The sequence below is a fragment of the Passer domesticus genome, chromosome 14 (assembly GCF_036417665.1).
Source record: "Passer domesticus isolate bPasDom1 chromosome 14, bPasDom1.hap1, whole genome shotgun sequence".
Classification (NCBI taxonomy): domain Eukaryota; kingdom Metazoa; phylum Chordata; class Aves; order Passeriformes; family Passeridae; genus Passer; species Passer domesticus.
This window is the reverse complement of record NC_087487.1, coordinates 14,039,913-14,063,730: the sequence shown is the minus strand read 5'-3', so window position 1 is coordinate 14,063,730 and position 23,818 is coordinate 14,039,913. Positions and strand designations below refer to the sequence as shown.

General features: G+C 42.0%; 1 protein-coding gene across 3 annotated transcripts in view; it reads left to right on the top strand.

The window, feature by feature from the left end:
* Nucleotides 1-23,818, top strand: part of AKAP13 (A-kinase anchoring protein 13) — a 203,814-nt gene that overhangs the window by 38,468 nt on the left and 141,528 nt on the right. For all 3 annotated transcript variants that reach the window (XM_064389510.1, XM_064389509.1, XM_064389508.1), the window contains exons 3-4: nt 8,886-8,982; nt 19,778-19,822. In XM_064389510.1, the coding sequence (XP_064245580.1) occupies nt 19,790-19,822 (33 nt within the window). In that variant the 5' untranslated portion in view covers nt 8,886-8,982; nt 19,778-19,789. The remainder of the gene's footprint in view (nt 1-8,885; nt 8,983-19,777; nt 19,823-23,818) is intronic.

Sequence of the window (23,818 nt, the reverse complement as noted above, 5' to 3'; positions counted from 1 at the left end):
AGTGCTGGTTGGGTCACTGGTTGTAACTCTTGATTAACGGGGAGGAGTGTACTTTGCAGAGAAAATAGTGAGTAGGTCTTACTGTGGCCACATCCAGCCCGAGTGTGAAACACATGGGAGGATGCAGGCACCTCCAGCATTTCCCTTTGCTGTGTGAATGCAGAGCCAGTAACAGGCTCAGGTAATCCCAGGTTGTATTTGATGTCAGAATTTGAGACAGAGGTTATATGAGCATTTGCTGACTTGTTTCAGCAATTTTTTTGCTAGTGGCAAAAGCTTGCTTCCTCCCCTGGCATGCACTTGGAGTTACATGACCTGGGCTCTTTGGGTACTGGGAAAATTTGTGCTGTGTGCCAATGCTATTTGAAAATGTCCCTTGCTTTTCTACTCATAATACACTGCCTTGCTGTGATCTGCCTCTTTAAAGAGGAATTTGTTGCAGGTGTCTGCATTTGTAAAATGGGGAAAAACTGGCAGCTGAATGAAAACAGTGTTTTCATTTAGAGGGGGGGAAAAAAGAAGTTGAGCTATATGAAAGCAAATCTGGCAACCTGCTGAAGGGTTTGCAGGGTAAAAGATGCTCTGTGGTTGCATGCTGGTTGTTTCCAGCCATCTGCCTTGCTGTAGTAAATGCAGATCTGTTGCAGCTGCAAGTGGCTTGTAACAGCACCCTGTGCTTCCTCCTGCCTTGGAAAAAGTGAGCAGGAATGCTAACACATGGAGATGAACAGTTGCCATTGTGGACTTTAATAGAATTAACAATGTTTTTTACAGGTGCAGAGGAATACAAGTATGGCATTTTTCTATTAAGAATAGTGAGATACTAGTGACATTTTAAAGGGTTTCTAGATAAGGCACAGCATCTCTTCTTGAGGCTTTTGTTTGAACAAGCACGTGCAAATATTGGCAAGCAGCTTCCCAGCTGATGCTATCACTCTTGCTTCCCCATTGCAGTTTTGGTCCTGTCAATTTTCTTATGAGCCCCTTGATATTGAACCTTGATTGGCCATGGCACTTAACTGCTTTTTGAAATCTAAACAATACTTCTCAGCCCTGAGGCTGATATAGTGCTTTTCATCTGAGCACTTTACGGAAAAAAAAAAAGGTGAAATAAGCCTGCCAAGCTGCAATTTGGTATTGTGTTTATTGACATGAAAGGTCAATAGATTCTAAAAGAATGTTTCAAACCAAATGGTTTCTCCCTTAAGCTATATAAGTACTATGAATAGAAATCAATACTATCTGGACGTATTTGAGCATATTTAGTAATAAACTCCATTCAGAAATCTTGAGGTAGGAACACTCTCTTCCATATGAACAGTTCATGCTGAGTGCTCATCAGATACCTAAATTACCTTATTTGTTGCCAGTTCATGGGTGATATCTCTGTTAAAGCTGTCTCATAATACTTCCTTAAACGAGGCTGCAGCTGGGAGTTAACTCACATGGCACAATGCAGAAGTCACTCCAGCTGTCAACTGAACAGGTTTCACTGGAGTTATGTCATCTCTGTGCAATGGAGTGTTAATGCTGGGAGGAGCAAGCACTACTTGTGAGATACAAGTGGTTGCTAGGACAGGCTTCAGATAAATCTTTTTGAGTTTGAACGTTAGTTTGGGAAAAGGGCTGACTTTGCTGACTTTGCTTTGGGCGTCTCTTCTCCTGGATGTGGATGACTGATGCTCAAAAACTGAGCCTCACCTTCATCCTTGAGCTTCTGGTGCCAGGGAGGCAGGAAGGGTGTGTTTGAGTGGATCTCACGTGCTTGGAGTCAGATGATGGCTCTGGGAAAATGGGATGTGCACTATGCAAGTCTGCAGCCTAAACGCTGAATTGTTGGAGCTGTTGTGTAACCCGCCCGTAATCTGAGTGCTGCGTTGCAGGTTTTTGTTGCATCATTAAACCTTCTCTTTCATTACTGGTTTAGGACCATTATACAGATCTCCTAATTCATATAATTAAGTGTTGGGCAGCTCCAGTGACATGTTGATTCGAGTAGTGAAGTGATTTAATGTCATGGTTGCTTGGCAGAGCCAGGCAGCACGGGTGGGGATGGAGACAGCTTTTGAAGAAAGGGGGAACTGTCAGTGCTGCTTGGGTGGAGAGGTGATACCATCCAGATTACAGACTGTGCTGGTTGCCATCTCTAAAGCCTTGGACAACTCATTTTCTGTCCCTTTGTGTGCCCTCACAGCATTTCTCTGTTTAACGCTGTGAGAGAGGGATTCTTGCTGCATCCATGGGTACAGCACAGAGGGACCTTGGGCTTGGTGGGAGCTGCAGTGGAAGACAAGAATATAGATTTGTTCTTTGTATTTTATACCAAGATACCTCCTTAACATGTAGGAGAAAACCTTGTATTAATGCGTCAGTGTTGTTATATGCTGGTGTTTGGTTTCAGCATGTACTTGTTCCCATCCTTGTCACAAGGCTTCTAAGTGCCTTCTTCTTATTTCTTTGAGTATTTTTGTAAACTGTGTGGAAATGAAGAAGAAAATCAGTTTTGTACATGGGGAAAGTCAGATTAAACAAGTGAATTGTGTAGGCTTCATGGCTGGAGCAGGAATGCCTTGCACTGATCGTGAGTTTGATTTCCTTCTGTGGTGATGGCTCTCAATTACCTTATTAAGCTCCATTTTACATGCAAGAACTGAGAAGCAGGCCACATTGACTGGGATGGTTTTGAACAACGAAAGCATGGGGATAACTTCATAACCTTGATGTTGTGGCCTAGCTTTGAGCAGGGTGATGGACCAGGCAAGCCTTCAAACTGAAATTTTCACATGAATCTTGTTTCCAGCCACTATGCCTTCTCTCATGGTCCATATCCTGTTCTGGGGGGTGACATGTCATCTTCCCAAGAAATGTCTGGCATGTCCTGTCACAACCTGCACCCAGTATTTCAAAGCAAATAGGCCCATTCTGTTAAGTGGAGAACTGTGGTTGAGTGGCATTTTCCTGTGCCTTTGAGGCATTGTGTTGGTAGCTCTTGCTGATGGCCATGCTGAAGTAGTCCTTGCCTTCACTGTTTGTGCTTCCTCTGTTTCCTGCTCTTCTGAAGGGGGTTTGTTTTGGGCTTTGCCCCATTCTGGCAATCATAGAAACTGTCACCTGAATATCATGGTAGAGGAGAGAGGAAGGAGAAGAATCTATTGCAGAATTAGAAGTTTCTTAAAAAAGATAGTTTTAGAAGTGTCTGAGGGCTTGAGAAGTTATTGAAGCTTGCTGCTTTTTGCTTTGTTTTTTAGCTAATCAGTCTGATACTGGTTCCTGGTAGGAAGGAGTAGTAGTGGTCTTGCCATGGTGGTTCAGTGAAGTGCTAATCCCTTGCACAGATTTTAAACTGTCCTCAATTTAAGTTTTAATATCTCCCACAGACAGTCAGCCATGATGGTCTTGTGGAAACAGTTTGAAGTCCTTATCTCAGTCCTGATGTGATTTAACAAGGCTGTCTGGAAAGAAGCAGTTGTTATTTAGGATGAGCATGGTGACAGGCTCCAGTTAAAAGAATAATAGATTTCAGGACCAAGTCCTGCTTTTATTAGTAAGAACTAATGGGTAACAAAAGCATTATTCTTTCCAGTTTTTATTTTGTTCAATTTTGAAGGCTGAGACCTTGTGTACCTTTGAAGAGCACTTGTGCAGGACCATGCTCTTAGAGGTGAGGGGGTTTTCACTGCTTGCAGAGTCCTCTTCAGTGTCACGTCATCTTCTCCTGGGGAAACAGGTTGCTGTGTGTGATTGCCCAAGAGGTGCCTGTGAGCCAGGGTTGCTGTCCAGCGGCAAGGGTGAGAGCCATAAAGCATCACTGGTTTCTTTGTTTTGCTGCTTCATTGAGATTGCTGGTGGAATTAAAAAAACTTCAAACTTCTTAAAAAATACAGACTTCTTTCAGTTTTGTGCAGGTCTCCAGTTCCAGAGAGAAAATTTGTGTCTGTGCAGGACTAGAGTGAGCAGAAAAGTGCTTTTGGTGTATTGCTTCCTTGCTTCCCTTTTACTCTATTTACTCTATGGGACTGTTTCTGTTTACAAGTTCAAGGCAATACTGTCAAAAGAGTTTGGGTTTCAAAGTTAACTTAGTGTATATGAGGGAATATTTATCTCCCATCTCTTGGTAATCAGGATTGATGGGACTGCAGTTAACATCTTAATATTATTGCTTGCTCTGCAATGTGTAGAGACATGTGAAATATGGATATGTTTTACTTTCTATTGTTTTAAAATTCTTGGCTTTTCTTCATCCAGTATGGCAAGTCAGATGCTGCTGTCTAAACAAAACCCATCATTTACTTGCAATGGAATGTTGTGTGTGTGTGTCAAAATGTGATGAGATGCAATCTGCCCTCCACTCTTTATGGTACAAATGTAGCTTGATGCAGTGGCTAGGGGATCACTCTGTATTTACACTTGTCCAAAGCCATGCAGATTTTAGGCAAATAATGTTTTTGTCTTCTGTTTATATAGGATCATAGAATTGTATAGCTTGGAAAAGACCCTTAAGGTCATCAGGTCCAACCATTACCCAGCTCTGCCAAGACCACCACTGAACCATGTCCCTAAGTGCACATCTTTTAAATGCCTCCAGGGATGGTGACTCCACCAATTCCTTGGGCAGATGTTCCAGTGCTTGACCAAGCATTGGTGAAGAAATTTTTCCTCATGTGCAATCTAAGCCTCCCCTGGCACAACTTGAAGTGCTTTCCTCTTGTCCTGTCAGTTGTTATATTGGAGAAGAGGCTGACCCCCACCAGGCCCCTCAATCCAGCCTTTCCAGATCCCTGTGCAGAGCCTTCCTGCCTTCCAGCAGATCAATACACGTGCCCAGCTTGATGTCATCTACAAACTGACTGAGAGTGCCCTTGATCCCCTCATCGAGTTAAAGGTGTTAATCAGGACTGGCCCCAGTGCTGAGCCCTGGGGAACACCAGTTGTGACTGGCTGCCAACTGGATTTCCCTCCACATGCTGGGCCCAGCAATCCAGACAGTTTTTAACCCAGTGAGCAGCAGAATTGTACACCCATCCAAGCCCTGAGCAGCCAGTTTCTGCAGGAGAATGCTGTGAAACAAGGTGTAAAAGGCTTTCCTAAAGCCTAGGCAGACAACATCTGCACCCTTTCCTTCATCTACTAAACGGGTCGCTTTGTCATAAGAGGAGATCAGGTTAGTCAAGCAGGACCTGCCTTTCCTAAACCAATGCTGTCTGGGTGTGATCCTCTGGTTGTCCAAGGAGTGTGTCCAGTTTACCTTCCCTAAGGAATTAGGAAATACCATTCTGACCATCAGCCAAACTTCTGGAAAGGTCTCGTGAGCCAGTCTCTCCTGGGAGATGCAGTAGAAGCAGGAAAAGGATGCCCTGTAAAAAGAATATCATAGTATGCAAATATAGGCTGTGTATTAAGAGCAAAAGATTGTAGCACACACAGTTGTACACCCAGAAATTTGAGAGGTGAGGAGGGAAAGCAATGTTTTCCTTGACAGCATTTTATAGAAATTGTGAGGAGGCTTTATAGCAGGCAACAGCCAAAAGTCAGAAAAACCCCAGAAGTTTGTTTGAGTGCTGGGGACTGGCTGTGCTTGGGTGTCTTGCCTATGAAAATGTTCAGCTGTATCAAATAATCCCAAATAATCAGCTGTCCATTTCCTAGACCATTAGTTTTCTCATCTTGGTGCTGCTTTTTGAATTTGTGGAAAGGTTTGCAATGTCAATTACAACCAGATGGTGTGATAACTCATTCGATGTGTCAAAGTGCTCAGATGGCAGAGCAACAAAACATGGAACACTTCTCAGAAAAATAAAATAGGTTTGGGTGCAGGTTTGAGGAGTGGTTTCCTCTGTGCTGGACACTGGGGAGTGTTTGGGAAGGGTGGGAGTTTGCTGGGGAGGAATCAGGTCCACATGTTGGGAAGATACCAAGCATGTTTAAGAGTCCCGACTGATTTCTCTCAAATAGATTATCAACACAGAATAATTTCTTTTTTGTCTGTTGTTCATTTAATTTGGAAATATAACAAGACTACCTTTTGGTGCTTTTCTCCTCTGCCTCTTGGGGATGTACCAGATACAGATCACCTCTAAGCTATTGGGCTTTTTTGGTAAAACAACTCATCTCTTACAACAATTGCATATATAATTCAAAGAGTCAGTTAATATTATCTTCTTAAAATTGTAAGTAGCTGTAACACTGTCCTTAAATTTTCTTTTCCTCTCTCTTCATAAAGAGTGTTTTAGTAATCAGTGGGCTGGGTAATTTCTGCTTTAGCTGTTGCAGTGGGGAGAGGGCAAGACCATAAACAGTCTGCTATCAAATACTTGTGTCCTAACAAAAGAGATGGGTTTTGCCCCCTGTTTTTATTAAACTCAAGCAAAATAGGATGTGTAAAGGCAGGCGTCAAAAGGACTCTGCTTTACATTCTCATTTACTTTAGTGAGCGCTGTGGGATATCATGACTGTAGGCCCTTTTAAGGGAGAAATTATCCAGAGTTACAGGTTGTTTGGAATATTTGCAGAGCTGTGTAGAAACCAAATTGCTTTTTATAAAGCTACTGTATGTATATCATTCTTTTCTTGTGATAATACTGAGCAGTTTCTCATTTGTAGAGCAGTATGAGCTCACCCATGAAACATAAATTTTAAACCCATCTTTTTAAGATTCAGAAAACAGGAGCTGTGTCAGTGTTCATCAACACTTGGTAATGATTTCCCAGTAAAAGAGGAGGAGGAGAAGAAGAAATCCCCACGGGGAAATCCTTCTGAAATGGGTGTGCTTAGGCATGCAGGAGTTGTCCCATAACGATTTCAGGGGAAGCAGAAATCAGTTGTTTGGGGAATTAGTACTTTGATGTGGACAACCTTACTGATTGTGCAGGCTCTTTACATACAGAACTAAAATATATAAGACTTCTAAATGTTACTTTCTTCTTCTTGTAGCAATCTAAAAACTCCCATGGAATAAAACCAGACAAAAAAGTGTGAGGAAGAATGTTATGATTTATGTTAGTTTTTCATTGCTGGGCCAGTTTATTTTCTCCAGTTGCTAATACTTTCCAGGTCCTGAGCATCCAAGTGAGCTTTCCATACACACACCCTCATTCCTTAGTGGAGATGAGGAAAAACCTGCAGTGATTCACAGCATGCTCACTGTCTACCCTGGCAATGTTAGCCATACCCACAGTCCTTGTTCGTTCAAAGGGATAGCAGCAAACCTTGCTTTCTCTGCCAAAATATACAAATAGAGTAATGAAAGCCAAGTTATCAGTGTCTCAGAAATAAGTGAAACCACTGTATTGTTGTTGTATGTGCCTTGGAAAGAGCGGTTCCTTGGAGATCAACACAGGATGGCAAATAGTTAATCATTGCTTTATCAAACAGTAACCATCTCCTAAATTGAGGTTCTGAAACTAACACTACAAAAATGCCAGAGGAAAGTTCCAGTCTGCTTGTTTGTGACTGCGAGGGTGGTTTTTACTGGTTAATGAATCCAAAGAGTGTTTGTCTGCTCTTAACAGGGATTTAAGAGTTCAGGTAATTCCACTTTCAGCTCCAGTAGTTTGGCATAAGAATGTAATTCAGAAATGTGTGACATGGTAATGAAGGAATTCATGCACATTCCTCATAACTTTAAGAGGATGAAATGTTTTCTGGTTTTCCTCTTTGGTCTATATCTAAATAAACATATTTGTAGTAAAGCACAGTACCCTGTAATGCCTTGCAAAATACTCTCCCCATTTCTCAGCAGAATGGATAAAAGAGACTTTTAGCTGTTAATCTTAAGAAAAAACATTTGTAAAACTGACGTGGTATTCAGGTGATGTAGTTCTTGTGTAGATGGAGTGAGATTTGTTGTGCAGTGCCTCACCTTCCAATCCTGTACTTTCCCCAGCTAATTCACACAGTACAATTGATTTCCCAGCTGGTAACTAGTTTTGTCATTGTTACTTCTGTGCTTGTAATTGCACTTTGAGGTTGGCAGGTTGGCTCAGGCTGTGAGATTCCCAGATGATGGATGTTTTCCCAACAGGGAGAGTGCAGGGACAGAGTGTCTCTCTGGTAGAGCAGGAGGAGGCAGTTGGTGTGCTGTGCTTGTGTTCAGTGGTGTTTGTGTGCAGCCACAGCCTTTCCTGGTGTGGTAACCAAATGATGGTCTGAGATACCCTGATAACGTTGACTTACCTAATAAAATCTCCCACACAGCATTTAATAAACTATAGCCCAACCTTGGCTTTTTCACCTTTTGACATTTGATTCACTTTAACTGCTCTTTCTAGGTGTGCTTTGGAGACCATCCCTATGGATGAATCTACTGAGTACACTTTGCCCCAGAGCTGAAAATCAGCCTGCAAAAAAGTACAAGCTACCCAAAAGGGTTTGGCAGAGATGTCCTGGTAGATTTGGGCTTCATCTGCTGGCCACCATCTGCCATCATCTACCTTTGTTCCTGTTGAAACACTTTGGTGTACTGGAGTCCACAAAGAGTTTGATGGAGTCTGTCTGGGAGGGCTGTGTTGATGGATGCAAAGGACTTAAGGCTAGCTTAATTGTTTGGGATGTAGTTATGGCCAACAGATCAACAGCTTTGGGGATAAACCAAATAGCAGGACAGCAGCAAATGCAACTCAGCAGTGCAGTTATTCTTAGGTGGTGCCAGATGCCCATGTGTGTCTATAAATAGCCCTATCCATAATGTGACCATTGTCCTGTGTGTGCTCCTGGAGCATGGGGCTGCTGCAGGAAGCAACACATGCCTCCCACATGGCTAGCAAGGGAGAGGATGGTTTCTATCCCCCTTGGCAAAGGTGTTGCAGTGCCATTTTGGGTGTTGGGACTGCTCTCAGCCATGCTGATCCTTGCAAGTGGTGACTCTTTCTTCTTCTTCCCCCTTGTAGGAGCTGAGTGTTGTGACCTGCCCTACTTCTCTCTGCTGAGTGTGGGAGCAACCTGAGGAAGATCTTGGAGCCACCTGTACTGCTTCATGCAGTTAAAGTAAGGTTAAATGTTTTGGCAGCTCTTTTATGTATACACCAGGATTGAGATGAGGGGTTTGGGACAATGGGTTTGCCCATTGTCAAGCCATTTGTCAAACTTAGCCTTGACAGGAGGAGGAGATGCTAATATCAAAGCAATTACAGTAATATGAACAAATTCAACAAGCTATTTTGCCATAAAATACAATCTCTTTGTCGTGGGGTTAGAAAAGGGATATGTGGTGTTGCCTCCTGTATCAACCAGATGCCACGGTATAAAATAGCACTTAACACTTAAAACATCAGCTGTTTTTCCCTAATATTTTAAGACAGAGCTTTCATGTCCCTGAGGCAGCAGGCATACGGTTACAGCCCCAGGATTTCCACAGGAGCTGGCTGGGATCAGAGCTGAGGTGCCTCCTGGTCGGTGCAGCGGCTGTCGGTCTGTCTGCCCCGGAGCAGTCGTGGTGTTGAGGCTTCTGGGTTTGTTGTTCAGCTAACACCAGCTTCTTGGTGCGGTGATCCAGATCACAGGATGGATCTGACCTAGAAGCGAGTATATGGTTATTGCAATGCTGACAGGAGTTGTTTTGACTCATGGAGCTACACCCTTTCTCTCCAAAAAGACTTGAATGTGCAAAAACTGGTAGCCTGAAGCAAAGAAACTGCCAGAGTCTTGCCTGGAAATGGGTGCTTGCCATGTGTGAGCTATGTCAAGGGAGGGAGGAAGGAAAACCACTGCAAGCTCTCTCTTTACTCCTCCCACTGTCCCTAACCTGTTTACCTTCTGCAGTGCTTCGTATTTTCCATGGTCTTGCCTATGAGACCAGTGCTTTAACGAGACTGAATCCAAATCGTTTGGTGTTACTGAGCTGTGGCAACAGCTGGGTGGATTAATCATAAACTGTTGGTACTTTTAGAGAGACAAGTATGTATCGTAATAATTTGGGTTTTCCTTTTTCAGTGGGGTTGAGCAGTGGAATTATACCTATTTTCAGACCTTGAGAAAGAAATTAAGTCCTTGGCATGATTATGAATGGAACCTGCTTTATCAGGAATGAATAAGTGGCTTGCTGAGAGCTGTCTTCCAAGTTCATCATGTTTAAAGGAGGAATGCACAACACCAGCTGCAGAGAAGCAATTTGTGGCTTGATTTGTCATAGTATTTCTTAACTTTCTGCTAATTTGGGGAGTGTGGTGAGTTGCAGCAAGCTGTGCTCACTGCTGAGGAAGATTCCAGACCCTTTCTGGGGGTGACCAAGGGGGATGACTTTTTACATTCAGTTGCAGCAGTGAAATCTCTGAGGAGGCCCAGCACAGCCAGCAAGAGCTTCTCACCTGAAGTCCTGCCTGGGAACCAGCCTCTGCCTCACGTCTGAGTTTTGGGTGTGCCTCCTCTGAAGGATCTGGGAAAAAAAGAAAGGCTAATTTGGAGTTCAGGAGCAGCATTCTCATACCCTTTCCTTTTTCTACCTGCTGGTCTAGTATTTCCATAATTGTGTTTGTAATGACAATCTTTTCATTTCATTCATAAAGTGGTTACTGCTTAATGAACTTCATGTTAATGAGCTCTGTAACATTTAAAATAGCTGCATAACTTGAAAAAAGAAAAAAGCCATCAGCAATGAAGGGACGGATTTCCACTCCCCGAGCTTAATCCTGTGTTATAACATAATTGTGGAGAGTTGCCTGGCTGGGAACAGCTGCACAGCGTGGGCTCTCGCTTCTGCAGAGCTCCTTGTCCCTGAGCTGGGGTAATAAATGATTTACTGGGGAGGCTGGGACCTGTGGGCACTTAACCCATTCATTTCCTGAGGGACCAGCCTGAAAGGTCACTTTGTAAAGGCAGTGGAAAGAAACAGTTTTAAGTGTCTGCAGAATGTGGGGTTTTGCATATGAGCATGCTGCAGAAAGGCTCAGGTGCAGAAAGTGGGGTAGTGGAACTGGGTACAAGCTGTGCTTACTTGGATTTTCATTATTTGATGCTTTAATTTATTTTAAAATGGGGCTTGAATGAGTGTTCTCTCTTTTCTAGGCTAGGGATGTAATGTTTTCTGTTGCTTGGGGTTTTACTTCCTGTGGGATGTTCCTAGTGCAATACAGTGCCCTGGGAGCAGAGCTCTCATTTTCCTTGCAGGGAATGCCACACCAAGTTACTCCATCATTTCAGTTGCTGAGTGAATGATGAGTATTTTTTGAGTCTGTTGTGCCTCAGAAAGGATGTTTCAGCAAAATGGCCATGTTCTCTCATTGCCTAAAGTGTATGTTTGGAGAAGACCGTTTTCCCATAGTTTTGTAAGTTGAAAGAAGAGGAGCAATTATGAAGAAACAGTTTGTAATTCTGCAGTGTCAGATGTGGTCGTGCTGTGCCACAGGGAGCGAGGTTAGCACAGGTACTCCTGTAGGAAACCTGAAGTTTCTGGTGAAATTTTCTTCTGGAGTAAAGTTAGCCAGGCGTTTCCTGAGTAAGTCTGTGGTGCCTGGGGCCACAGTGGCAGCATTTGCAAAATGGAGCCTAAAGGGAAAATTGAGTCTGATGTATTCTTCAGAGAAGAAAAGCACATTAAAATGTTGGGCACTGAAGCTTCTTAGACCAAAATGCAAGCGGAAACATGTCCTGCATCTTGGTCTTGATGCCATTTTTTTCCAACTCTACCTGTGGTTAGAACTCTCTGCTGTGGAGAGGTAAGGTTGGTGCTTGCCTTGATTAAAATATGCATTGGTTAACTACCTGGTTTGTAAATGCTAGGAAATATTTAATATTTGTCAGCTTTAAAGTGTGTGATGTTTTGGGCATCATGGGTTGTTTTCTATTGCAGACCTGTGTTTTTGGGAATGCAGTACAAGTGCTGTGGTTTGGGAAGCACAGAAAGAAGCAGGGCCTTACTGCTCAGCTCTAGGGCTTGGGGACTTTGTTTCTTTTACTGAAACCATCATTGCTCAGCATAGTTCCTAAAACAGCAGAGCCTGGAGAGTCAGAGAATAGTGAAGTGGAGAAGGTTTTAGGACATGTGCTGTAGTAAGAACTGTGGGAGTCAATAGAGGCTTTGCTCACTTCCACTGCATACGTAAGGCTGTAGGCATCTCCTCCCTGTTGACAGTTCTCCACTGTGTTTATCCTTTTATGCACTGGGGTGAAGTACTCCCCAAAGCCTCTTCTTGCCTCCTTCCATTCTTCACCTTGTCTCATATAATGCATCTCTATTTTCAAAGATAACCAGTAACTTGCATGATGCTTCAGCTGCCCATTTTTTTACTGAGGATTTTCATGAAGTTCCTGGTTAAACCCCAAAGTCAAGAATCACCCCTGCAAACATGAGCTGGTTCTCATTGAGAGCTTCCCCACAGTTTACTGCCAAAATGTGTATTCAAACAAGAAAATGCATAGGAAGGTATAAATGGATTTTGCTTATTTGAGGAGGCAGCTAGAATGTCTGCTAAGGATTTCTGGAAGTTAATATTTGAGCCTGAGATAAAAGTCTCATGCATACGTGAAACAGCTGCCCCAGAACCTGTTGGAGGACTTAATTTGAGTATAAACATATGTGTGCTCTTGCGTACATGCTGCTCTTTAATTCAAGTCGACTGCTAGGTCTTAACTTTATTAGGATGTAGCTACTTGAACTGAAGATGTGGTCTGTGATTTTTATTTTATTATAGAAGCCTGATGCCTCCTTTTGAAACGTTGTTTGGATTTTACAAATCGGTATCTTAAGTACTGTTTGCCTTTAGTAATATATTAGAGGAAAAAATTTACAAGTGAGGGCAGGGTTATATCGGATTACAAGTGAATTGCTTGACAGTATGTGTGTACTATAAAATGGGAAATTAATTACCCTGTGTTGATGACCCATGGACATTTACAAAAGGCTGGTCTCTCTGTAGCACAAATAGATTCCGGAAACAGGAAAGAGGCTTATGACAAGAGGATGAGATCAGTTTGTATAATTAGAGAAGGCTAATAATCCTTTTTTACTCTCTGTTTTTCCAACTTTTACAGTATCTTTCTTTATTTGAAATTTGGCATATGAACTGTAAAGAGATAGCTGCTGTGATTTGAGTTTTTTAGGTTTGTTTTTTGTATCTACTAATAGGTGAAGGGATGGAGCAGGGAAACACAGAGAGGGAACTCTGCCTTCCCCTACATGGCGAAAGCGCTGTTTTGTTAACCCAACACTGCTTCATATCTTCCCAGGCTTTGGGCAGGAATTAAGTAATCCAGGTGATTAGCTTTTTGACAATTATGAGGTTGAAATGATCCAAAAGAAGAAATTTAATGTTGAGACTAAGGATGTTTGGCTCTGGAGTAAGACAGGGCTGGCGAAGGTTTAAGCTTATTTTTTATGTGTGTGTGTGTGTCTGCTTGCCTGTATCTTAGCTTTGTGTTACGCTTCATTATTTTGGGGCGGGTAATGGGAAAGGTTTGGGTGAGGCAAGTGGTGGGTGCAGCCCAGCTCCTAGCCCAGGAACAGTGTGGTGCCAGTTCCTGCTGCCAGGAAGCTGAGCTACATTAAGCAAAGCGAGTTAATCTATATCCAGGGCATTTTATTAAATCATCAGTCAATTAAATTGGTGATGCTCTGTTAGCTTGTGTTGCAGTGAGGCTCCAGCCCCTCTGCAAGTGCTCAGCTCTGCAACTCCCCCACCGCTGCTTGATGGGCTCTTGTATGTGCAAGCCACAGTACTGTGGTTTCCAGCACTGTAAAGAAAAAATCCAACAGATTTTAGGCAGATTTTGCATTTAAATATGTTCTTTGAATTCCTTTTTTCTGGAGGGAGAAGGTTGTTGTGAAGTTTCTTTTTCTTTTTGTGAAAGGAGTCTGTGTGTGTCTGGTTTTCCTGAGGGTGGCTTGCTGGGTTACCTCTGTGCTGTTGGAGGAGAGTGATGATAGATCCAGAACAGCACAAAACATCTTTAAACCTCCTTTTCGCCCCTCCCTCGTACCCAAGACACTCCTGTTTTATCTGTAGTTGAATGGCAGCATATGTTTTTGTTTGCAGACAGGACACAGCTGGGAAGCAGTATCACCTGTGGAAATGCTACATGAGGGATGAATTTTTATTCCTAAGCAATCCATTTAGTGAGAAAACATCATGTTCAGTGAGTTACATAAATTCAGGTGATTGTATACAAATATCTGGAGGTTTAGTAGTTCTAGTCTCAGCTGTGGTACTAAACACAATGCTGCAATATGCTGGTAACTTGTTTGGGATGTGGTTTCTTGTTTCCTCAGCTCCTCTCCTTTCCAGGGTCAATGACATCTGCTGGTGGTATTACTTCCCTGTGTGTCTGCTAAATAAATTTGGGATGAGTTACTTCTCCTAATGCCTCCAGCCTCCTGTTTCTGACCAGATATACAAAATCATGCATTATTACAGCTACAGAGAAAGTTGCTCTGCATTTGGAGTTATGGTGCTTGTCTTAGGGTTTATTTTAGTCACTGCAATTGTAGCTACTCTATTTATACAAATTTCTCCACGCACATTCTTGAAGAACTGGGCTATGGGTTTATTTTTCCTGTCAAAGCTATTTGTAGGTTTTGTCCTGGTTTTTTTCAGTCTCCTTTCACATGGGTTTTAAGGACAGGGCAGTAGTACACTGATTACACTGATTAGAAAGCTCATTCATTTTATGAATGGTGAGTTCTGGTGTTCATTCAGTGTTGAATGAAACTTGTGGAGCAGAGTGTGTGGACAAACCCACATCTTGCCTAATACCACAAGCTGAGAATAACTTACTGCAGGTCTCATCTTTGCAGGAATACAACCAGGAAAAAGACCACACAAGAAAACAAAAGTAATAGAACCAATATCAAGTCATTGTCTCTTTCCATTTTCAGAGTTTTTGATAAAGGTGAAAAAGAAAAAAAACAAACAAAACAAAAACAAACCAAAACAAAAAAGCCCAAAATAAACCAAGAAGAGCCTTTTTCCAAAGAATTGTGTTATAACAAAAAAAAAAAATGAGGAGACTGATGATGGGTAATACAACACAATAAAGGTCATATACCACTCAGAAGAAAAGGGGAATATTCCAGCTTAGCAATTCCCCTGACATTAGGGGAGAACAATAAACTTGTGAAAGACATTGCTATTTTAGTTCTCCTTGCATGAAATCATGGCTCCAGCAGGAATTCCTCTGTATATGGGCAGTTGGTCTCCTCTCTGCTCCCCTCACTTTCCACTTCCCCATCTTTATTTATCTTGTGTAGTTTGAGCAGCAGCTCTCTAGGGCCTGAAACCCAATCCTCTTGATATTTCCAAGTACTTCATAAATTAACATTTTGTACCACCAGGAGTGCCTTTGAGGACACTGTGCTTTGTTGAATGAGAAGTGATGTGGTTTTGGAACCTTGGTTTTATTTTTGTAGTGCAGCCATATAGAAGGAAGTGATGCAGCTCAGCAAGGGAGGTGAATGTGTGCTCCCAGGAAGTCCTGGGATTTCTTTAAACTCTTTCACAACTTGTGGGCTATTTGCCTAAAGGGTTGCCTATAAGGCAGGCTGCCCCACTGTGGGTTATTGGTGCCCCTGTTCAAAGAAATACATAAAACAAATTCTGTTTGTCTTGCTCTCTTGCAGATAACTAGCATCAGTAGTGCTTTCCTAATTTCTATAGGATATATGTAGTTTGGGCTACCTGGTGTATTGTTATTCCAGAGCCTTGAAATCAAAGTTTAGTCTCTTCAAACCAGTTCTACAGGATAATTTTTACAAAATAAGTTCTGTTGCATCTAAAAAAAAAAAAAAAAGTAAATCCTCCTTTGGCTTTCATCCCAGCAATGCTGTGATACTTACAGCTGGAAAGGCGTCCTGCTTTCTCTGCATTTCTGTTTATCTACTGGAATGCTTTCCATGCCATCTGTAACCATCAGATCCTTCTTGTGTTTTTTGGCTGTTCTTTCTTGCCTATAACCACAAGCTCTTCATGGCTAAGATTGGGTTGGGTTTTCTTCAGGGTCTGGGTTTTTTTCTTTGGTACAGCTCAGAGTGCATGGGTAAGGCTTTGCAAATAAGGATCAATGTTTCTAAAAATCAAATGTTAAAATGATAAATGAAAAGGTCAAGTGCTGAGATTCAGATAAAGTTCAGCTTAAACTTGAAGTATATGTCTAACTGAAGTTTACTTGAAATATCTGAAAACTGAACTTGAAAAGCTTGAAAGAGCTCAAACACCTACAATTGAAGTTTGTTTAGTGCATGAGGGAGAGGGAAAGGGGGTAGGCAGGCTTTCCCAGCTACACCACATGGATTAGATACTCCTCATCCTCCTGGTTGTTGCAGTTCTGCTCTGCTGTTGGAGGCAAGAGTGGTTGTTCTTGTTTCTGCCATCCTGTAGGTCTTTCTCATTAAAAAAAAAAATTGTTAATGGGCAGCTCTTGAGAGTGGCACTGTGTTTTCTTTCTTATATATTCTCCATATGGAGCCAGACAGCCAGGAGTGGATGTGGGGGAGCTCACAGAAGCTGGGCAGTAAAACCAGCATTTGATTTAACCCACTGCTAGAAAGAGCAGTCCTGACTAGGGTATGATGAGAAAATGGAAAAGGCATTTTGGCATTCATGGTGTTCAAAGTCCTTCAGCCCTGCAGACTGTACATGGGATGGGTTGGCCTGGAGGAGCACTGACCTCCCTGTCAGATTTGTCCTCATGATACACACTTTGCCTGCAATGCCTGGAAGAAATAAGCCACCTAATTATGGCCAAATTAGTGGTAGCTGGGGGCAGTGGATGAGAAGAGGGTTTATTGCTTTGGCGTGAGGGGTTTGTGTCCCTTCCTGCTGCCTGTGCTTATTTGTAAACTCTTCAGGGCAGAAACTTTGTTTGCATTGACATTTTTACAGCATGTAACCAGTGGGGCCCTAATTCTGGATGAGGTTTTGGGAACCACAGTAAAGCAAATAAATTTTTTTCCCCTTTCTTTCCCTGACATATATTACCATACCCAGAGAAATGAAGAGCAGTCATTTGTCCTCATCCATTAAATTTTATGTGAAATAACGCAGAATTTCTCTAGAAGAGACATTAATAAAACTCACTGTATTAATTCTTCAGTGCTTAACAGAGCAGAAAGGTGCCTTCCCATTTTGAGAAGGCTTCAGTAGCTTTCTATTTTACTGACATCTGCAGATTTTTACAATGTCTAAAGCCACTGTTGCTTTGAAGAACTTGAACCTGGATTTTCATTTCATGTCCTACTTTCCAGTTTGCAAATACAAGGGATTTCACTGTGTTATCCTAAGATGGAAAACCTAATATAATTCTAGAAACCTTGCAATGCAATTGTCTGGATCTATATGGAGCTTGTGATAAACCTCCCACGGAAATTCAAAAGGTTTAGCTATTTGTGAGAAATACCATAAATGTTTTAAGTACAGGCAGCTGCTGCTAGAACAGAATCTGTGGGCTGCCATGAGGGTGTTGGGTGGGAGCTGAGCAAGGAAGGTGGGATTTATATTTACCTGTTCTTGTTAGTTTGGCTTTCAAGATAGTTCATGTGCAGTCCAGATTCTGATTTCATGGCAGGGCCAGTTATTCTCACTCCATTCTTCTGTATCTGGTACAGCAAGTTCTTCCTGCCCAAAAAGATAGAAATGGCTTTCTGGGGCTCAGAGCAGGCATTGGCTTGAAGGATGTGCTGCTCTAATGGGAGGAGAAAACAAAGTTTAGCTTCCTTTCCCTCCTCATTTTTACACTTGAAGTAGTCCAGCTTACTGACTGTATTAGGATCCCTGTGTATCTTGGCTAGGTTATGACCAGTATGATCTGCTTTTTGTTTTTCCTCTTCTTACTGGATTAAAGGTTTTTTAAAAGTTTTTCAGAGGCTGCTCCCTGCTTGTCTATTGGTTGGACAAATTCCTTGTCTAGAAACCTAAATTTAGTCCTTTACTCACGCAGAGTAGTCATTCAGGCTTATCTGTCACTCAGTTTTTCTCCTATGTTTTTGCCAAATAACTACCTAACAAGATAAAATGAAATATCTTCCAAGCCTGCCTGGCTCCTTGCAAACTAAGTTTGCATCCTTAGAAAAATTGGAATGACATGTACATTATGAAGCAAGGAATCACTTTAAGTGACTGATGTAAGGGTCCAGTAAAATAGGAGGGGGGAAAAAAAATCTTCCTGCAGGAAGTATTTCCATGATTTTTGACAAGACCAGGTGTTAACAGTGTCACCTTATTTTGCTGCTGCTGTGCACTTCTCTTGCAAAAAAAACCAAAAACAACCCAACAAAAACTGTCATAAGTTTGAATTCACAGGGGATTAGTCTATACCAATGAGAAATTCTAAAAATCCATATGTGAAGTGAGCTTGAAAGCTTGGGGTTTTTTTCAAGCATGATTTGATTTCTGTATGATACAATAAATGCTCTTGTCTAGGGAATGTTTTTATACTCCTGTTCAGGATACCCAGGTTCAGAGCAGGAGAGAGAGGCTCAGGTAGGTCATGAGGGAGCTTGGCAGATTTTGTGCATTTTTTGGTTTTGTTTCTTTTTTTCATTTTGAGCCCTCAGTAGGACTGGAACTGCCAGAGGCATGTTCTAGGGCACAAGAGAAGATTGTTTTCAGAGCTGTTCTTGGAGCTCACCTGCCCAAATGGCAGCTAGTGCTCCTAATCCCCTCTTTTCCTGAGTAAGTTTTTGTAAGAGCTGAAAATACAGTGAAAACTATCAGGCATCACTATCAGGGTGTTCTTGCTGTACCAAGGGGAATCTCAAGATTGAAAACAGGTAGGAATTGGACTGGATTTAAAACTCCTGCAAAATACTTGTCCATCCACTGGCTGCCTCAGAGGATCTTTTGCAGAGGGGCTGTTTTGATGCACAAGCTTGGCAGGTCGCTCTGGTATTTTAAAACAACTGGCACAAAAACATTTTGTAAAAGAGAGCGTGTGAGGGAGCAAGGCTGGCTGGAATCAGCTAAGAGAACTTAGGCTGTGGTTTAATTTCTGTCTCACTAAAGGCAAACTGTGGGATTTGGAAAGGAGCAAAGTATGAACAAGATCCTGCATTTTTGGTGTGAAAAGCAGAATGGTATTTCATCTATTTTAAAAAAGAGCTTGAAGTATTTGCAGAGCATTACCAGTTCTGCAGACATGAGTAACAGCAGAAATTCCATTTTTAATTGTTTTGCATTCCTTCATCTTAGGATCCTGGATCTCTTAATGCACACATTAAATGAAAACTTAGAGCTTTTGTTTAGAGTGAATATTTTCTGCTGGAGTGGAGGAACTAATGCAAGAGAAATTCTGGTTCAACTGATTCAAAGCTCAATATAAGAAACTTTCACCAGGTTATAGAGAAATTCCAGGGACAGACCGGAAAGAGGAAAGATTCTTGACTAAAATGAGTAATGCTAGATTTTCATTATGAAAAATGCTAATCAGAATATGAGTATCTTATATTCTGAAAGTTTTTCCTTCAGAGCGTTTTTGATAGTTTGTTTTCTGTGTAGTTTTGAAATGTTTTTTAACAAGTAGTCCAGTGAAAGGGGTAAAAATGACACCAAATCGCCTTGGACAAAGTAGTAGTTGGATTTCTTGAGCAGCAGAAAGAACTGCAAATACTCATAAATGATTTTTCATGGGGGAGTGAGCAAATTGGTGGAAGGATTTCAATTGCGGATTGATAATTGCCATAAAAAGCAGATATGAAGTGAGGATTGCTAGGAGGAAAGATGAACTGAGATGGACATGAAGGGGAAGAGTAAAAGTGCTTATTGGAAAAAGGAATGTGTGTGTGCTAAAGCAATTTATAGAGAAGTACCTACAATTTTTTGAAAAATAGCTTAATCTTGCTTTTTCTTTTTTGTTTCAGTGTTCTGAGGTCATGAAACTTAATCCACAGCAAGCTCCACTGTATGTGAGTACCAATTAAAATACTTTACTATTCACACAAAACACTTCCCATCAGCTTTTTGGAGATGCTGCTTCTTTTCTCTTTGCTCCCTTAGGAGTTTATTTATATTAGTTCAGTTGCAGATGCTCGGTGGTAACGCTCTCAGGTAAGTCACAGAGCCCTCTGGTTTCCAGCAGAACTGCTTTAAGTAGGTTTTGGAGCTGTCTCTGTGCAGGTATCCCCCACTTCTGTTTTTCTCTGTTTTTCCTCCCCAGAGCGTGCTGGAGTGCGTGGCTGTGCTCGTGTGACTTGATGTGTTGAGAGGTGCTGAGGAGAAACTGCTAGTGTGGAAAACAGGGCATCCCAGCGTGCAGGGCTTGCCCACTGTGATAATATTTTTCTGTTTGGAGTTTTAAACGTGGCAGGGAGGACCAGGAGGCAGCGCAGGGCTGGGCTGCAGCAGGGGATGGTTGACGTCAGCCTCTCCGAGCTCGTAACCTCCATGAACAAGGAGCAAGCTTGCCCTGGCTCTGAATAGCAGCTTTGTTGGAGAACATGGGCACTGTCAGATTCGACCTGGATGTGTGGGGGTGTGTGAGCGTGTGTTCAGTCTGTGCCAAAGCTGCCAGCCAGCTCTGTAACTGTTTGCTTTCCTTGCCTTGCCATGCTGGGAGCAGGCTGAGCTGCTGCAGCTCGTGGTCCTGCCCACAGACCTCGCCAGCCAGGGCAGCTGGATGAGAGGATGGAAAATCTGAAGGGAAAATTGCTTGCAAATGTGGTTTTTAAGGGGAAGGAAGGAGAAACAGTCAGGACTGGTGATAGACCTGTACCTTGGAAAGTGTTGTGTGTTGTCAATAATGGATCATATTGACCTTTAAGACCATGGAGGCTTTAAATTTTGCCTACTTTAGTTACCAACTAGAAGTTTGCATTGGAATTTATTCTCTACCTGATGTCCTAAGTCTGTGCTTGAAGCAAGATTAAAATACTACATAGTGTGACCTGATTTTGTAGAGCGGCTTTCCAGGAGTACACCATATCCTGAATTTTGAAACTAAATGTTGCCTGAATTTTATTAGATCTCAAGTCTACTGAATGTACCTTGACTTTGAAGAAACTTAATTTAAGCTTAGGACACATTAAGAGGGATTGGAATTTATGTCCAAATATATTATGAAGTTGCTACAGTAGAAACACATTAATGGTGTAATGCAGAACAAAATTGTTCTCATGTAATTTGAACAGTATATGACTTTCCTGATCTGGAGGCTTTGTTTTCTCAGGCTTATCTACTGAATTAGTTTATTTTCCCACTGTATTGTGTGGGGTTTTATTGAATATGTAATACTGAAGTGGTACACTTAGAAGTCATCATCCCCATGTGACAGAGAACTGGGCTGAGGTCAAATGTAGCCTGGTCTAAAATAATGATTGTATAGAACTTGGTATAGTGTTTCTTTGCAATGCAAATAAGTTACATTATTAATACATCAGTGACTCCCTTTTCTCTCCTCTTTCCCTGGCCAGGTGTATACACAAATCAGCTCCCTTTGAAAAAACCAAATTTGGTGGTAGTTTAAGGAAATTTGAAAGGTCAAGATTCAGTCTTTCTGTTTGCTCTCAGTATAAATGCTTTATACATTTTAAGATCAGTTTTGTTTTCCATGTGTTGCTAATTGACAGCTCATCTGGGAGTCGTTAGGTGCCAGCAGAACACAAAGAAAAGGATATCTTCCTGGTATTTCTATTTTTCTAAAGGCAGACACAGCAGTCTTGTGGCCTGGCCTTTGGGAGGCAAATAACAAACCTCACCACATTCCTTCTTCATAGTGTTGGCAACTCCATTTTTCATATACAGCCTCCTTGATCTTGCTTTCAAATTACTGAGAACAGTATTCTGTTAATTCCTCCATAAGGAATTTCATCTCTTTGAATGACTGGAAATAACAGGCAATACTGACATGTCAAAGGATTTCCCTATCTTTGTCTGCTTTCAGGAAAATATGTTTCTCCCACACTTGACCCTCTTGGTTTTGACACCTTTGCATCTTCCTCTTTTAAGCCAATATCTTAGATTAAGGATTATACAATTTTGTTTATTTTTTTACTAAGTCTGCCATGAGTTTCACCCTGAAAGATCCATTAGATAGTTGTTTTCATTGGGAGCATTACTGAGCTCCTTTTAGGAGGAGGAAGTAGAAAAATGGTGTCTCCAGTTCAGTTCCTGGAAGCCTATTGGAGAGCTAAAGCATACTTCATCCTATCTGGTAATTACCAGGTTGCCCAGATTTCATAATTAAGAAAAGGGGTTTGGGAACCTGAGATTTCCAGTGTACTTGGGGCCAAAGCTTTTTGGGTGATGGAAAAAATGGTATTTCCACATACACACCAATAAAGGGGTAGAGATTCTTGTATTACTCAAATCAGTGTGCATAAAAGGAAGGAAGACCACCTGCTGTATCCTTCTTGGTAGTTTCTTTTGGCTGCTTGAACTTTTATTTACCTCCTCTGTAAAAATCATCTGCAGAGTTTGTGACCACTGAGAGGTCACGGCCTGTAATGATGAGACTACTGGCCCTTGTAAGTGTGAAGATTAGAAATAAGGTGGAAAACATATCCTGTAATAGTTAGTGTTGTGTTTTTGTGGTTCAGTGTCTCATTTCAGCCTTGCCTCATTGTTCTCTTGTTGATGAGGTTGCCAGGAACTGGAGCTCAGCATTGTTGCAGGTTTGGGCTGGGACAGCTGCTCCTCCTTTGCTCTGCAAACAGCTGGCCCTTGTCCCCCAGGAGCCAGGAGCCCAGGGCCACTGTATGTGTCACCCAGAGCTGTTGTTACCTCCACTAACCAGCTGTTTCAGGGCTCCCCTGGCCCTGGGAGCTGCTCCCGGCAGTGCAGTCATGGGGCTGAGGAGCTGGTGCCAGGAGAGATAGGGCAGGGAAGTGTTCCCCAATTTAGCTCGGGTGCGATAGAGCGATGCCGGTGCTCACGTGGGCTGGGGGACAAGCAGCTCCCCCACCCCTACCACTGTCAGCAGGGAATTGCATTTAGAAAGGGTGGTGGGGCTTAGCAGAGCCTGTGGCTGGATATTGTGGGGTGAATTTGAAATAAAAATTTTCAAACCCACTTCGTTTAAGATGCATTGATTTCTTCAGCTGCTAAAAAAAAAAAGTGCATGTAGCCAGGCACCTTTGGTTATCTGCCTCAGACTGCAGTTGGGAACATCTTTATTGATGTACAGACACTGGATTCAATCCAAAACTAACTTTACTCCCATCCTTCTTATATTTCAGTGCCATCCTGTTGATATGGGAATTCTTATCGGGCACAGTGTAGAGGATGCAGGGCAGTGTTTCACACCTTACTTGTGGTCTTTGTGCTCAGGGAGCCCAGGGTCTAAAGCTGAAGCACCAAGCTGTTCTGTTTGCTGTCAAGGCTGGGGTGGAACAGGAGATGAGAAGTCACAAACTTCAGTTTTGTTTGGTTTTTTTTTATGCGTAGTGACCTCAGTGATTGTCATCTTTTTATAAAAGTTGTATCTCCCTACCACCAAAAGTCAAAATTTCAACTTCAGCATTGTAAGGTACTTCCTGGCTCGTGTCACTGTTGTGTTGGAATATCCAGATCATCTAGGAGTATTAAAAAAAAAGGATTAACAATGCTCTGAACAATGGAAGTTTATTATTAGGTGGCCATTTATTGTTGTGATTCATTAATTGTCTGTTTATAGATAAGATTGTTTACATTAGTCACGTAGATTAAACTCCACTGTTGCTAACATCCATGGGAAAGTGCTTTGCAAATGTGAAGTGTTGATCTTTTTAGAAACATTATCATTAATTGGGAGTCCAGCAGATTATTCAGCAGGAGATTTAATTACAAAAGGATCAAGGCTCACAAGCCATGTCCTTATTTCCACCCAAACTTTAATATGGAGAACACGTGAAAGAATGATCAAGGTTGTGTCTTCAGCTGCACAGAGTGTCCTGAAAAATATCCCTTCAAAAATGATGTGCATACCT